General features: G+C 45.4%; 1 protein-coding gene across 1 annotated transcript in view; it reads left to right on the forward strand.

Moving 5' to 3' along the window:
• The window catches only part of UNC119 (unc-119 lipid binding chaperone), a 168,565-nt gene that overhangs the window by 150,643 nt on the left and 1,899 nt on the right, over window positions 1–16,023 (forward strand). Inside the window, exons 2-4 of the mRNA XM_063955981.1 lie at window positions 1,173–1,286; window positions 3,451–3,553; window positions 10,213–10,385. Of these exons, the coding sequence (XP_063812051.1) occupies window positions 1,173–1,286; window positions 3,451–3,553; window positions 10,213–10,385 (390 nt within the window). The remainder of the gene's footprint in view (window positions 1–1,172; window positions 1,287–3,450; window positions 3,554–10,212; window positions 10,386–16,023) is intronic.

The raw sequence follows: 16,023 nt of genomic DNA on the forward strand, positions 1-16,023 counted from the left end.
GCACACAGTAGTTTTTCCTTTTGTGACTACAATTTGTCCTTTACGTGTAGGGGTGCCATGATTGTTCTAGTTCTCCATACCGTATGGCATACACTTAAAGCCTTTTACAAGAAAAAGATCTCTTACAATTAAATCTTATGAGTTAATTTATTGGTATGCAGTTGTTAGGTAGACCACACTAAGGTCGACAGTCAATAGGTGGACCACTATTAGTCGACAATGCATTAGGTTGACATGGCAATGGTCGACGCAGAAAAAGGTAGACATGACTTAAACATTTTTATTTTTTACTCCGTTTAACTTTTTCATACCTTACCATCCACGTGGACTATGATTGGGAATAGTAAACTTTCCCAAAATATGGTGAGCTAAGCGTGCACTAATTGGGGTTCCCGATCATTTATGGAGTAAACCCCAAAAATAGTTTAAAAAAAACATGTCAACCTTTTTCTGTGTCTACCTTTTTCATGACGACCTATTGTCGATGTCTACCTTTTTCGTGGCTTTGCGCGGCTAAACTCTGTACTAATGGGTGCGCGTACTCTGCATGCATGCCCAATGGGGACAACAATTGAATGGCCCCGGTGGGCGCCTAATACGTTTGGGGGTCCACAAAACTATTCTGGTGTGACATATCGTATAAGGGGCATAACGAAGTGTGCCATAATGTGTAAGGGGCATTACGGTGTGTGACATTATGTCAAGATGGAAAAATGCAGGCAGTTGGAATACCGACACAAGCCCGCTATTCACCCTTAGGTGGTGGTCCACATCCCCACCTGACGGCGAACCCGCGAGGGGACACACTGTGCTCGTTGTCTGTCTCCTGATCGACAGGATCCCATACCAATCCTATGTAGAATACTTCAAAGAACTAGTGTTCCTTGTTTATGCTTTTGAACCCTGTTATCAAGTATGTTCTCTTAATAAATATGTCCATCACAGAAATTGCAATCATTAATGTAATTATTATAAGTACTGAAAAAATTATCTGCTCATTTCATTAGTTAATGGCCTAATATCTGAAAGGAATTCTGTTGCCGGTAAAGGAAGCTCTTTATAGTTACCTCCCTTTTTGCTTGTACTGTAGTTTTCTGTTTTGTAACAATATCTATAAAATCTTTATTTTCTACTTCTGAAAACCAAAATAACAATTTCCTCATTCTTTACAGATTACTTATGCACTCCAGAAGAGAACATTTACAAGATAGATTTTACCAGATTTAAAATCCGTGACATGGAATCTGGAACAGTTCTGTTTGAGATCACAAAGCCACCAGCATCTGGTTAGTAACGTACAACACTATGATGGTTTACAGGTTGACTTGAAGAAGCAGAGTACTAGTCCTTAGAAAAGACCTAAAAATTCCATGAGATGATATCGTAGTAATCCATTATTTGAGGAAACCACTTTCATAACGTACTGTACAACTTTCAATAAACAAAAAAGCACGAAGGAATCCAAGTGCAATGTATGTGGATCACAGATTAAGACCAAACATAGATTGGAATTGGTAAATCCGTTTTTTCAACATGTTGAGTTTTACAAATCAATTGGAGCTGTAGATTGCTAGTGTATAGTAACAATCCGCACATTTGCTGACCGTTACTAGTAAAATGATGAGCCTTTCAAGATTGGTAGATCTGTATTTGCTGAAAATGATCTGCAAATCACTGAAAAATATCTAATGTATGGGCGCAGATTGGTGGATTGGGACATCATTAAATTGGGAGGAAAAAAATCACAGAATGATCTGCCAAAAGTCATACATGCATTTGTATCATCCTGATTAGACTACTGTAATGCCCTCTACCTTGGTCTCCCAGCAAAACAATTGCACCGCTTACTGCTGGTGCAAAACACAACTGCCAGACTGTTAACCAATCAGCTCCGTTCTAGCCACATAAACCCATCGTCTATTCCCTTCACTGGCTGCCTGTGAAATGATGAATAATCTTCAAGATTGGTTTACTGAGTTTCAAAGCACTACATGACCAGGGCCCAAGGTACCTGAAGCAGCTTCTGATTCCATACTGCCCCACTCGATTACTGCGATATGTAGATGAAGGACTTTTAGCAGTACCTAGAATCTCCCGTAATTCATCTGGGGGTTGAGCTTTTAATCATGCGTCTGACTCTATGGAACTCACTTCCCTGCACAGTGCGAGAGGCCCCAACTATAGAATCCTTCAAAAATAGACTCAAGACTTTCCTGTATACCCAAACATTTCCATAATGTCCCTTTTAGTATCTTCATGCTTCTGTATTTTTATGAAAAGCTTTTCTGTACTTCATTGTTTCTGTACTATATTATGCTATGTATCTGTTAAGTGGATGGCGGTCATTTGGTCGACCACGTTTTGTCGACAGGCATTAGGTCGACATGGTCATTAGATCTACATGTACTAGATCGACATGGAAAAAGGTCGACATGAGTTTTTCACAATTTTTTTCGTTTTGCGACCTTGTTCATGTCCACCTTTTTCCATGTTGACCTAGCACATGTCAACCTTTTTCCATGTTGACCTAGCACATGTCAGCTTAGTGATCATGTCGACCTAATGAACAGCACCCCCTGTTAAGCTGGTTTGTTATTTATTCACTGTAATGCTGAGTTTTGTCTCCCTGTACTGTCCTTTGTACGGCGCTGTGAAACACTTGTGGTGCCCTATAAATAAAATTTAATAATAATAAGCGCCTTGAGTCCTATTGGAGAAGAGCGCTATATAAATAAAATGATTATTATTATTTATTAGAATTTATGAACCGTTTATTTTTTCTTTGTGACTGCTGTTGTATGGGCCCCTTAAGTTCCCATAATCATCTTGGGCTTTTCTACATGTGTAGTAAATGATCCATTTAAAGTAATATAGCAGTGCCACCTAGTGGCCAAATTATGTAACCATCAATATGAGATTTGTTAGCAAAGGAGCTATAAAAGTACTACAACACTATAAGTGGTCGTTTCAGTAGTAAAGCATTCATGACTAGTTGACACAGAGTACATTTCCTCCTTTAAAAGCACATTTTGAGAGTCAAAGAATAAAATAAAAAATGAAATTACAATCCAGTAATCAGTGGACAGTTTTTGAATGTCTTTTTCTTAACAATAAAGTAAACAGTCGCTCATTTTAACCCTTCTTGAGTGACGTCATTCACTATATTGCCCAGTGTGTTTTCCGCTGCCAACGAGAGATGCGCGGTCCCACGGGTCGTTAATGACCATCGGTGTTCACCGTGCATGCAGCTCAATTTGGTTCATTAGTGATATTGCACAGTGTGTATGCCCACCGTCGGGCGGCCCGGGAGGGGAAACACTAGGCAATATCGCTCCCCGAGCACATTGCCCAGTGTGTACCCACCTTAAGAGTAGCTCCATCTACTGAAGTGGTTTGTTTGTTTAATTGTAAGTATGTTTCTTTGTGTGTGAGCACTTCTGTATATTTTAGAACGAGAACACGGCGATAAAAAGGATGTTGATCCAAACGCAGGCAGATTTGTGCGATATCAATTCACACCTGCTTTCCTCCGACTACGCCAAGTTGGAGCCACGTAAGTAAACAGATAAACCTTTAAATATGTAAAATGCAATTGTATCTTTTTCTTTGGCATTTGTACGTAGATGTTCTAAATTTTGTATTATGCTAGTACTATCATGTTCTAGTGTGACTGCATGTTACCATTTTCCCTCCAAATAGTTGTAACCTAAACATGTCATGTTGGTGTGGTTGGAACGTGGCTGCGCCCATGGTCCAAACAGTAGTCTGACTCACCCTATGATTATCCAATGAGTTTTGAATGGATTACAATTGGTCATTGGGGGATATCCAATTAGCTGCGGTAATGGATTCGACAGGGGCTATCCTGTTAATCTGACACGTAGTCACTGTTGCCAGCGCTTATCAGGGATTTTGTGGCAGGCTAAACCAAATCCTTGATAACTAAGCATTAAATGCATAGGTCTGTGGCTTTATGCGGATCCTATGTATTTTCGTGCGGAAACGGGTAACTTTTCTTGTGAAATAAGGGCTATGATTGTATATCTCTAATGACCATTGGGCAAAAAGCCTTTTTTCTCTTACGTTTTAGAGGATGCTGGGGACTCCATAAGGACCATGGGGGTATAGACGGTCTCCGCAGGAGACATGGGCACTATAAAGAACTTTAGAATGGGTGTGCACTGGCTCCTCCCTCTATGCCCCTCCTCCAGACCTCAGTTAGATCCTGTGCCCAGAGGAGACTGGGTGCATTACAGGGGAACTCTCCTGAGTTTCTCTGTAAAAAGAATTTTGTTAGGTTTTTTATTTTCAGAGAGCCCTGCTGGCAACAGGCTCCCTGCGTCGTGGGACTGAGGAGAGAGAAGCAGACCTACTTAAGTGATAGGCTATGCTTCTTAGGCTACTGGACACCATTAGCTCCAGAGGGATCGGAACGCAGGTCTCACCCTAGCCGTTAGTCCCAGAGCCGCGCCGCCGTCCTCCTTGCAGAGCCGGAAGATAGAAGCCGGGTGAGTATAAGAAGAAAGAAGACTTCAAAGGTGGCAGAAGACTTCTGATCTTCACTGAGGTAACGCGCAGCGGTAACGCTGCACGCCTTTGCTCCCACACACACACACACACACACACACACACACAATACAGGCACGGATGGGCGCAGGGGGAGCGCCCTGGGCAGCAATAAACCTCTTGGCTGGCATTATTAATGGTATATAAGGCTGAGGCATTAATATATACGATCCCCCGCCAGTTTGTGGTATTTTTGAGCAGGACCGAAGCCCGCCGCTGAGGGGGCGGAGCTTGATTCCACAGCACTAACCAGCGCCATTTTCTCCACAGCACGCTGCTGAGAAGCTGGCTCCCCGGACTCTCCCCTGCTGAACACGGTGACAGATGGCTTTAAAAGAGGGGGGTGGCACATATATATTTGTCGCAGTCAGTGTATATTTAACATATATAAAAAAGCGCTGTATATCTGGGAATTGTGTTTCCAGGGTCATTTGGCGCTGGGTGTGTGCTGGCATACTCTCTCTCTGTCTCTCCAAAGGGCCTTATTGGGGAACTGTCTCCAGATTAGAGATTTCCCTGAGTGTGTGGGGGTGTCGGTACGTGTGTGTCGGCATGTCTGAAGCGGAAGGCTCTTCTAGGGAGGAGGTGGAGCAAATGATTGTGGTGTCTCCGTTGGGAACGCCGACACCTGATTGGTTAGATATGTGGAATGTTTTAAATGCAAATGTGAATTTATTACATAAAAGGGAGTCCAGGGAAAATGCAGGGAGTCCATTCTTGCCTTTTACTATGTCACAGGGCCCTTCTGGGTCTCAGAAGCGCCCACTATCCCAAGTAGCAGACACTAATACCGACATGGATTCTGACTCCAGTGTCGACTACGATGATGCAAAGTTGCAGCCAAAGTTGACAAAAAGTATTCATTATATGATTATTGCAATAAAAGATGTGTTGCATATCACGGATGACCCCTCTGTACCTGACACGAGGGTCCACATGTTTAAAGAAAAGAAACCGGAGGTTTCTTCCCCCCTTCCCATGAGTTAAATGAGTTGTTTGAAAGGGCTTGGGAAACTTCAGACAAGAAACTGCAGATTCCCAAAAGGATTCTTATGGCGTATCCTTTCCTGGCTAAGGACAGGATACGGTGGGAATCCTCCCCCAGGGTGGACAAGGCATTAACGCGCTTATCCAAAAAAGGTGCCGCTGCCGTCGCAAGATACCGCAGCCCTCAAGGATCCTGCTGATCGCAGGCAGGAGACTACCTTGAAGTCCATTTATACACATACTGGTACCTTGCTCAGACCGGCGATAGCGTCGGCTTGGGTTTGTAGCGCTGTAGCAGTGTGGACAGATACCTTGTCTGCTGACATTGATACCCTGGATAAGGATACCATTTTACTGACCTTGGGTCATATAAAGAATGCTGTCCTATATATGAGAGATGCTCAGAGAGACGGCCTACTGGGTTCCAGAGCCAACGCCATGGCGATTTCTTCTAGGCGAGCCCTGTGGACCCGCCAATGGACGAGTGATGCTGACTCAAAGAGGCATATGGAGGTTTTGCCTTACAATGGTGAGGACTTATTTGGGGAAGGTCTCACGGACCTGGTTTCCACAGCTACTGCAGGTAAATCCGTTTTTTTTACCTTATGTTTCCTCACAGCCAAAGAAAATGCCACATTATCAGATGCAGTCCTTTCGGTTGCATAAATCCAAAAGAGTACGGGGATCTTCCTTTCTCGCCAGAGGTAAGGGCAGAGGGAAAAAGCTGCCAGCTAAAGCTAGTTCCCAGGAGCAGAAGTCCTCCCCGGCTTCTACTAAATCCACCGAATGACGCTGGGGCTCCGCTGAGGGAGTCTGCCCCAGTGGGGGCACGTCTTCGACTTTTCAGCCACGTCTGGGTTCAATCACAGGTGGATCCCTGGGCAATATAAATTGTTTCCCAGGGTTACAAGCTGGAATTCGAAGATGTGCCTCCTCGCCGGTTTTTCAAATCGGCCCTACCAGCTTCTTCCCCAGAGAGGGAGGTAGTTTTAAGTGCAGTTCAAAAACTGTGTCTTCAACAAGTGGTGGTCAAAGTTCCCCTGCTTCAACAGGGGACGGGGTACTACTCAACCCTGTTTGTGGTCCCGAAACCGGACGGTTCGGTCAGACACATTCTGAATTTAAAATCCTTAAACCTATACTTGAACAGGTTCAAATTCAAGATGGAATCGCTCAGAGCGGTCATCGCCAGCCTGGAAGGGGGGGATTATATGGTGTCTCTGGACATAAAGGATGCATACCTTCATGTCCCGATATATCCTCCTCATCAGGCGTTCCTGAGATTTGCTGTACAGGATTGTCATTACCAATTTCAGACGTTGCCGTTTGGACTTTCCACGGCCCCGAGGATTTTCACCAAGGTAATGGCGGAAATGATGGTGCTCCTGCGCAAGCAGGGAGTCACAATTATCCCGTACTTGGACGATCTCCTGATAAAAGCGAGATCGAGAGAACAGTTGCTGAACAATGTGTCACTCTCCCTGAGGGTGTTGCAGCAGCACAGCTGGATTCTCAATCTACCAAAGTCACAGTTGGTTCCAACGACCCGATTGCCTTTCTTAGGCATGATTCTGGACACGGAACAAAAAAGGGTTTTTCTCCCGATGGAAAAGGCCCAGGAACTCCAGAACTTGGTCAGGGACCTGTTGAAGCCGAAAAGGGTGTCAGTCCATCAATGCACTCGAGTTCTGGGAAAGATGGTGGCGTCTTACGAGGCCATTCCCTTCGGCAGGTTCCATGCGAGGACTTTTCAGTGGGACCTTCTGGACAAGTGGTCCGGGTCCCATCTACATATTCATCAGAAGATCAGCCTGTCCCCCAGGACCAGGGTATCTCTCTTGTGGTGGCTGCAGAGTACTCGCCTTCTAGAGGGTCGCAGGTTCGGCATTCAAGACTGGGTTCTGGTGACCACGGACGCGAGCCTCCGAGGATGGAGAGCAGTCACACTGGGAAGAAACTTCCAGGGACTGTGGTCAAGCCAGGAGGCTTGTTTACACATCAACGTACTGGAATTGAGGGCCATATACAACGACCTATGTCAAGCGGAGAATCTTCTTCGCGACCTACCGGTTCTGATTCAATCAGACAACGTCACAGCCGTGGCTCATGTAAACCGCCAAGGCAGGACAAGGAGCAGAGTGGCAATGGCGGAAGCCACCAGGATTCTGCGCTGGCCGGAAAATCACGTAAGCGCTCTGTCAGCGGTATTCATTCCGGGAGTGGACAACTGGGAAGCAGACTTCCTCAGCAGACACGATCTCCATCCAGGAGAGTGGGGACTTCATCAAGAAGTCTTTGCAGAAATAGCAAGTCTTTCGGGACTTCCTCAAATAGACATGATGGCGTCACGCCTCAACAAGAAGTTTCCGAGGTATTGTGCCAGGTCAAGGGACCCTCAGGCAGTAGCAGTGGACGCCCTGGTGACACCGTGGGTGTTTCAGTCTGTCTGTGTTCTCTCCTCTTCCTCTCATCTCAAAAATATTGAGAATCATAAGACGAAAAGGAGTACAGACAATACTCATTGTTCCAGATTGGCCTCGAAGGGCCTGGTATCCGGATCTGCAGGAAATGCTCACAGAAGATCCATGGCCTCTTCCTCTCAGAGAGGACCTGTTGCAACAGGTGCCCTGTCTGTTCCAAGACTTACCGCGGCTGCGTTTGACGGCATGGCGGTTGAACGCCAGATCCTAGCTGGGAAGGGCATTCCGGACGAGGTCATCCCCACTCTGATAAAGGCTAGGAAGGAGGTGACAGCGAAACATTATCACCGTATCTGGAGGAAGTATGTCTCTTGGTGTGAAACCAAGAATGCTTCTCCGGAAGATTTCCATCTGGGCCGTTTTCTCCACTTCCTACAGACTGGGGTGAATATGGGCCTAAAATTAGGCTCCATTAAGGTTCAGATTTCGGCCCTATCCATTTTCTTTCAGAAGGAATTGGCTTCTCTCCCAGAAGTCCAGACCTTTGTGAAGGGAGTGCTGCATATCCAGCCTCCTTTTGTGCCTCCAGTGGCACCATGGGACCTTAACGTGGTGTTACAATTCCTTAAGTCTCCCTGGTTTGAGCCTCTTTAATCCGTGGAATTAAAGTATCTCACTTGGAAGGTGGTCATGTTGTTGGCCTTGGCATCGGCAAGGCGAGTGTCTGAGTTGGCGGCTTTGTCTCACAAAAGCCCCTATCTGATTTTCCATGTGGATAGAGCGGAGTTGCGACCTCGTCCTCAATTTTTGCCTAAGGTGGTTTCCTCTTTTCATATGAACCAACCTGTGGCTACGCGGGACTTGGAAGATTCCGAGTCCCTTGATGTGGTCAGGGCATTGAAAATTTATGTAGCCAGAGCGGCTCGGGTTAGGAAAACAGAGGCACTGTTTGTCCTGTATGCAGCCAACAAGGTTGGCGCTCCTGCTTCTAAGCAGACTATTGCTCGCTGGATCTGTAACACGATTCAGCAGGCTCATTCTACGGCTGGATTGCCGTTACCAAATTCGGTAAAGGCCCATTCCACTAGGAAGGTGGGCTCTTCCTGGGCAGCTGCCTGAGGCGTCTCTGCATTACAGCTTTGCCGAGCGGCGACTTGGTCAGGTTCAAACATCTTTGCAATATTCTACAAGTTTGATACCCTGGCTGATGAGGACCTCATGTTTGCTCAATCGGTGCTACAGAGTCATCCGCACTCTCCTGCCCGTTTTGGAGCTTTGGTATAATCCCCATGGTTCTTACGGAGTCCCCAGCATCCTCTAGGACGTAAGAGAAAATAAGATTTTAAACCTACTGGTAAATCTTTTTCTCCTAGTCCGTAGAGGATGCTGGGCGCCCGTCCCAGTGCGGACAACATTCTGCAAGACTTGTATATAGTTATTGCTTGCATAAGGGTTATGTTACAGTTTTGATCGGTCTTTGACTGATGCTGTTTGTTTCATACTGTTGACTGGTTCGTATATTCCAGGTTATATGGTGTGGGCTGGTATGAATCTTGCCCTTGGATTAACAAAATCCTTTCCTCGTACTGTCCGTCTCCTCTGGGCACAGTTTCTCTAACTGAGGCCTGGGGGAGGGGCATAAAGGGAGGAGCCAGTGCACACCCATTCTAAAGTTCTTTATAGTGCCCATGTCTCCTGCAGAGCCCGTCTATACCCCATGGTCCTTACGGAGTCCCCAGCATCCTCTACGGACTAGGAGAAAAAGATTTACCGGTAGGTTTAAAATCTTTTTTTTTTTTTTTTTTTTTTTATTCTGCCAGAAACATTATTGGGTCTAATAGGATACACTCCCCCTTTGTGTTCATTTCAGCAACAGCTTTTGCTGCTTAAAAGGATATCTGGCATGCCTATATTCTATGTGCGACTGTGCAGAATCTGTATACAAAATTCCACGCTACAGAGTTTTCCTAGAAAACACTGTAATGTAGCATTTCGTATGCAGATGCAGCCGCAGTTGCACATAGAATATGTCAGCACTCGCACCAGGCATCTCCTGCTGCATGGCATATTGAGGAAAGATGTATGAGGAATGGACACATCTGTATACATTGCACAGTAAAAATATATGTGCATTATACACTACATTCCATCAGCTTGATTTATAATGCAGCAAAATGTGCGTGTATTGTATTTTTTTTTTTTTTTTACCATTGTACTAAAATATTTCCCTTTCTTGCAGGGTTGAATTTACAGTTGGTGACAAGCCTATTAATAACTTCCGAATGATAGAGAGGCATTATTTTCGTGATCAGCTTTTGAAAAGTTTTGACTTTGAGTTTGGGTTCTGTATTCCCAGCAGTAAAAACACATGTGAACATATCTACGAGTTCCCCCAACTTTCAGAAGACCTTAGTGAGTACATTTCATTTTACACGTTTATATACTGTTTCCTATTAATTGAATATGTTGAAAAGGATATAACTTTCATTACCATGCTAATTAGGAATCCTGCTATGGCGAAAGTAGTACGTAATTGTTTATTCCTCCCCCTAACACCTGTATTCACTGAGTAAATGACCATATTTTAAGCTATACAGTGATGTATGTATTACATTTGGTTTTAAAATACTGCAAATCCATGCATGATGTGCCCCTGACTGAACAAGCCCTGTAGCATTAATTGCAGTGTTCTTGGGATCACACATAAGTGACAACAATGGGGGTAATTCCAAGTTGATCGCAGCAGGATTTTTGATAGCAATTGGGCAAAACCATGTGCAGTGCAGGGGAGGCAGATATAACATGTGCAGAAAGAGTTAGATTTGGGTGGGTTATTTTGTTTCTGTGCAGGGTAAATACTGGCTGCTTTATTTTTACACTGCAAATTAGATTGCAGATTGAACTCACCACACCCAAATCTATCTCTCTCTGCACATGTTATATCTGCCTCCCCTGCAGTGCACATGGTTTTGCCCAATTGCTAACAAAAATCCGGCTGTGATCTACTTGGAATTACCCCCCATGTGCTATCTTGTTGAGATGCATGCGGTATTGGGTACCACTATGTAAGATATGCTCATGTATTGGTTATCAGTCCATGAAAGCATAGTTAACATACTGTAGGTCAGTTGAACTTAGTGGGGCCAGCAAATGAACCCTACTCCAAGACTTCCACAGCAACCTTAGCAGCCTAAAAACCTCAGCCCTTGCTGTATTCACACCACTATATGAATTTCACAGGAACAGAATTGTCGTCGCCTGCTCCCCCCCCTTCCCCCATAAAAATAAAATACCAAAGTAGGTCAATTGGACTGATATATTTTTTGTTTGAGTATCATATCTCAGTGCCCGGTCAAGACTGCACCCAGATACTCCCTCTACAGTGAATATCTGGTATAATATCGGCTGTGGATAACAGGCGGCAGTGCACCATCTGAAAACCGTAACATCCTTTTATAGAGCTGCTTGTCATATGCCACATGGCTGGTTGTTTTCAGGAAAGCATCACTTGTCTGGTGTAGCTGTCAGAGACCCACCCTATCTGGCCAAGCCGCTTAGTCCTGAGAACATGGGTTGTGAGGGACAAAGATGTCTATGATTTGTGAAGGTAGGAACTTGAGCGAAGAAGTTGAATTTGATAAATGAATAAAATAATACTTCTACAAATGCAAACTCTGCTTGTCAAAGCCTGCTAGGTGTGAAGACCCTATAAGGGCTTGTATTCAGGTTAGATCCCTTAGTTGTGTTTGACATGGATTTTAGCAGAAGTCCCAACTAGACACTGCAAACGCATGCTACTCCAGACAAATGCATTGCTAACGGGTGCATAAATCAAGCATGCAGTCAAGCAATCTCCATAGTCAAACATAAGTAAATGGGTGGGACTTACTGAAGAGCTCAATGACTTTTAGTAAAGCACACTCATAGGATGGCGCCTATGCAACAAGTTGGTCAAATTCTTTACTGTGCCAGAGCTGGGAAGATCGCCTGTAAGCGCTTTTACTGTGAAGGTTAACTGTCTAGGAGTTGGCCACACAAGCTCACAAGATGGAACTGCCGAGTTCTGTAGCGTGTAAAAGCTGTCTGTCCTTGGTTGCAACACCTGCTACAGAGTTTACTTCTTTAAGCAATGTTTGCACATGAACTGTTCGTCTGGAGCTTCATGGATTGTGTTTCCTTGGCTTAGCAGCCGCATACAAGCATCAATTACAGTGGCGTCTAATAGAGTAACAAATCAATCATACTTTATAGTCTGGTAGTTTGGCTTCCTGCCCAAATGCATATTGCCAACTGTAAGGTTTGATTAAGTATAATGGTGGTCACCCAATCAGAATGGTGGGGCGGCATTCACTACCTGCCACCCAGCCTGCAGCCAGACAGTGAATGACTGTCAGCATGGTGGTTGGTGGATGGCTTGAGCTATCCACCAATCAGAGTGCTGACAGCCATTCACTGTATGGAAATATATGGAGAGATGGCGCAGGACCACATGAACAGCGCTTTTTTTTATTTCTATTTTTCTTCCAGTGAATGGGTATTTTTGGGTCCCAGTGCATTTATTTGCACAGGGCCTACAATACTGTTATGACAACCCTGATTGAAGGGAAATGTTAATGGTATAGCACACTGTACACTGACTAGCTAGAGAATTGTGTGCATCCATATTTGGGGCAACAGTTTGACGAAGAACCTTTCGTGTTTCAGCATGACAATGCCCCATGGACAAAGTAAGGTTTCACAGAATGGTTTGCCAAGTTTGGTGTGCATGAGCTTGAAGGACCTGTACAGAAACCTGATTCGATCCATCAGTGGACACCGCTTGGGATGAATTAGCACGCTGACTGTGAGCCAGCCACCCAACATCAGGGCCCAATTTCTGTAATGCTCATGACTGGTGGCGCATCCCTGCAGCCATGTCCCAAAAACTTGTGGAAAGGCTTCCCAGAACAGGAGAAGCAGTTTCAGCAGCAAAGGGGTCACCAACTATATATTAATGTAGACAATATACTGTACATTCTTTTAACAATTTCAATTCATTAAGTAGAAAACAAATACGAGTTATGCCTGCAATGTTGCTGTATCTAATCAATCCTTGCCTGAAGTTTTTTTATGGTTTGGCTGCGCCAAGCCTGTGTCACTGCAGCCAGATTTATAGCAAGAGTTGTGCGAGATGATTATGGGGTATATGCAATTGCGGTCGAATTCCCGAAATTGTCGAATTTCGGGTATTTTTCGCCCCAAAAAAAAATTTGTCAATGCAATTCAGTGCTTTCCGTCAAAAAAACGGACTTTCAAAATTCGACTTTTTGCAAATTCGACCTTTCTGCAATGATACAAGTGCTGCAATTCGACAAAAGCATATTCAATTAAAGTTTGGAAATTCGACAGCAGTGCTTTTAGACAGCAAATTCGTCATTTTCAATCCGTCACACTTTGGAGGGTGAAACCAATAAAAAAATTTAAAACATGTTTTTTTTGTGGGTTTTTTTTCGTGGTAATATCAGATCTATTTATATTAGAAGGGATTAGGTACTTGGTTTGTCTTTTTGGGAGGCACAAGTATTATTTATATATTTTTAAAAATAATATTTTTTATTTTTTTTATAGATGGAATGGTGAAATCCCTGAAAAAAATGGCGTGGGGTCCCCCCTCCAAAGCATAACCAGCCTCGGGCTCTTCGAGCTGGTCCTGGTTCTAAATATGCGGGGAAAAAATTGACAGGGGATCCCCCGTATTTTTAAAACCAGCACCGGGCTCTGCGCCTGGTGCTGGTGCAAAAAATACGGGGGACAAAACGAGTAGGGGTCCCCCGTATTTTTTACACCAGCATCGGGCTCCACTAGCTGGACAGATAATGCCACAGCCGGGGGTCACTTTTATACAGTGCCCTGCGGCCGTGGCATTAAATATCCAACTAGTCACCCCTGGCCGGGGTACCCTGGGGGAGTGGGGACCCCTTCAATCAAGGGGTCCCCCCCCCCCAGCCACCCAAGGGCCAGGGGTGAAGCCCGAGGCTGTCCCCCCCATCCAAGGGCTGCGGATGGGAGGCTGATAGCCTTGGTAAAATGTCAAGAATATTGTTTTTTCCAGAAGAACTACAAGTCCCAGCAAGCCTCCCCCGCAAGCTGGTACTTGGAGAACCACAAGTACCAGCATGCGGGAGAAAAACGGGCCCGCTGGTACCTGTAGTTCTACTGGGAAAAAAATACCCAAATAAAAACAGGACACACACACCGTGACAGTAAACTTTATTTCATACGTTGACACACACATACTTACCTATGTTCACACGCCGACATCGGTCCTCTTCTCCATGTAGAATCCACGGATACCTGAAAAGAAAAGATCAATATACTCACCTCAACCAGGGTCCAGAGATAAATCCACGTACTTGTTAAAAAAAACAAACCGGACACCCGTACCATGCCGGACTGAAAGGGGTCCCATGCTTACACATGGGACCCCTTACCCCGAATGCAGAGAGACCTCTCAGAGTGACAGCTGTCACAGAAAGGTCTCTAAAGCCAATCAGGAAGCGCAACGTCGTTGCGCTCACCTGATTGGCTGTGCGCTGTCTGAACTCAGACAGCGCATCGCACAGCTCCGTCCATTACTTTCAATGGTGGGAACTTAGCGGCTAGCGGTGAGGTCACCCGCCGGTCAGCGGCTGACCGCGGGTAACCCCCGCAGACGGCAAAGTTCTCACCATTGAAAGTAATGGAGAAAGCTGTGCGATGCGCTGTCACAGCACAGACAGCGCACAGCCAATCAGGTGAGTGCCACGGAAGTAGCACTTCCTGATTGGCTGAAGGGACTTCAGTGACAGGAGTCACGTGGTGTCCCGGCATTCGGGGAAAGGGGTCTGATGTGAAAGCATGGGACCCCTTTCAGTCCGGTGGTACGAGTGTTCGTTTTTTTTTTTTTTAACAAGTACGTGGATGTATCTCTGGACGTGGATGTACCTCTGGACGCTGTAAGGTGAGTATAATTTTTTTCACAGGTACCCTCGGATCGTCGGAGACCGTGGCAGTCGGCGTGTCAACATAGGTAAGTATGTGTGTCGGCAGTGTGTAATAAAGTTTTACTGTCACTGTGTCTGTGTACTGTTTTTATTTGGGTATTTTTTTTCCAGTAGAACTACAGGTACCAGCGGGCTCGGTTTTCTCCCGCATGCTGGTACTTGTGGTTCTCCAAGTACCAGCTTGCGGGGGAGGCTTGCTGGGACTTGTAGTACTGCTGGAAAAAACAATATTCTGTCATTTTACTCAAGGCTATCAGCCTCCCATCCGCAGCCATTGGATGGGGGGGGACAGCCTCGGGCTTCACCCCTGGCCCTTGGGTGGCTTGGGGGGGGACCCCTTGATTGAAGGGGTCCCCACTCCCCCAGGGTACCCCGGCCAGGGGTGACTAGTTGGATATTTAATGCCACGGCCGCAGGGCACTGTATAAAAGTGACCCCCGGCTGTGGCATTATCTGTCCAGCTAGTGGAGCCCGATGCTGGTGTAAAAAATACGGGGGACCCCTACTCTTTTTGTCCCCTGTATTTTTTGCACCAGCAAAAAGCCCGGTGCTGGTTTTAAAAATACGGGGGATCCCTGCCCAATTTTTCCCCGCATTTTTAGAACCAGGACCAGTTCGAAGAGCCCGAGGCTGGTTATGCTTTGAAGGGGGGACCCCACGCCATTTTTTTTACGGGTTTTTCCCGGTTTTCCCCGTTTTTTTAAAATCGCGGCATAATCCGGCAAATCGGCCGTTTTTCGCCCGCGGGACTGTCGAATCCGTTTTTCATTGAATATGGTGAATTCCGGCAGCCACCTGCCGGAATTCACCTGTCGAATTGTGTCGAATTAAAAAACGGCGATAATTTGCCGCGATTCGCCGTGAATTGCATATACCCCTATATGTGGTAGGTAAAGTTGTCTGAGGTTGTACTGTCCAGGAAAACATGGTTTCTTCTAATTGCAAATACGTCAGTCTCCGGATTAAATACAGATTTAGGGGTATATGTACTAAGCCTTGGACAGAGAAAAAGTACCTGCCAACCAGAT

Source organism: Pseudophryne corroboree, chromosome 2 (genome assembly GCF_028390025.1).
Source record: "Pseudophryne corroboree isolate aPseCor3 chromosome 2, aPseCor3.hap2, whole genome shotgun sequence".
Classification (NCBI taxonomy): domain Eukaryota; kingdom Metazoa; phylum Chordata; class Amphibia; order Anura; family Myobatrachidae; genus Pseudophryne; species Pseudophryne corroboree.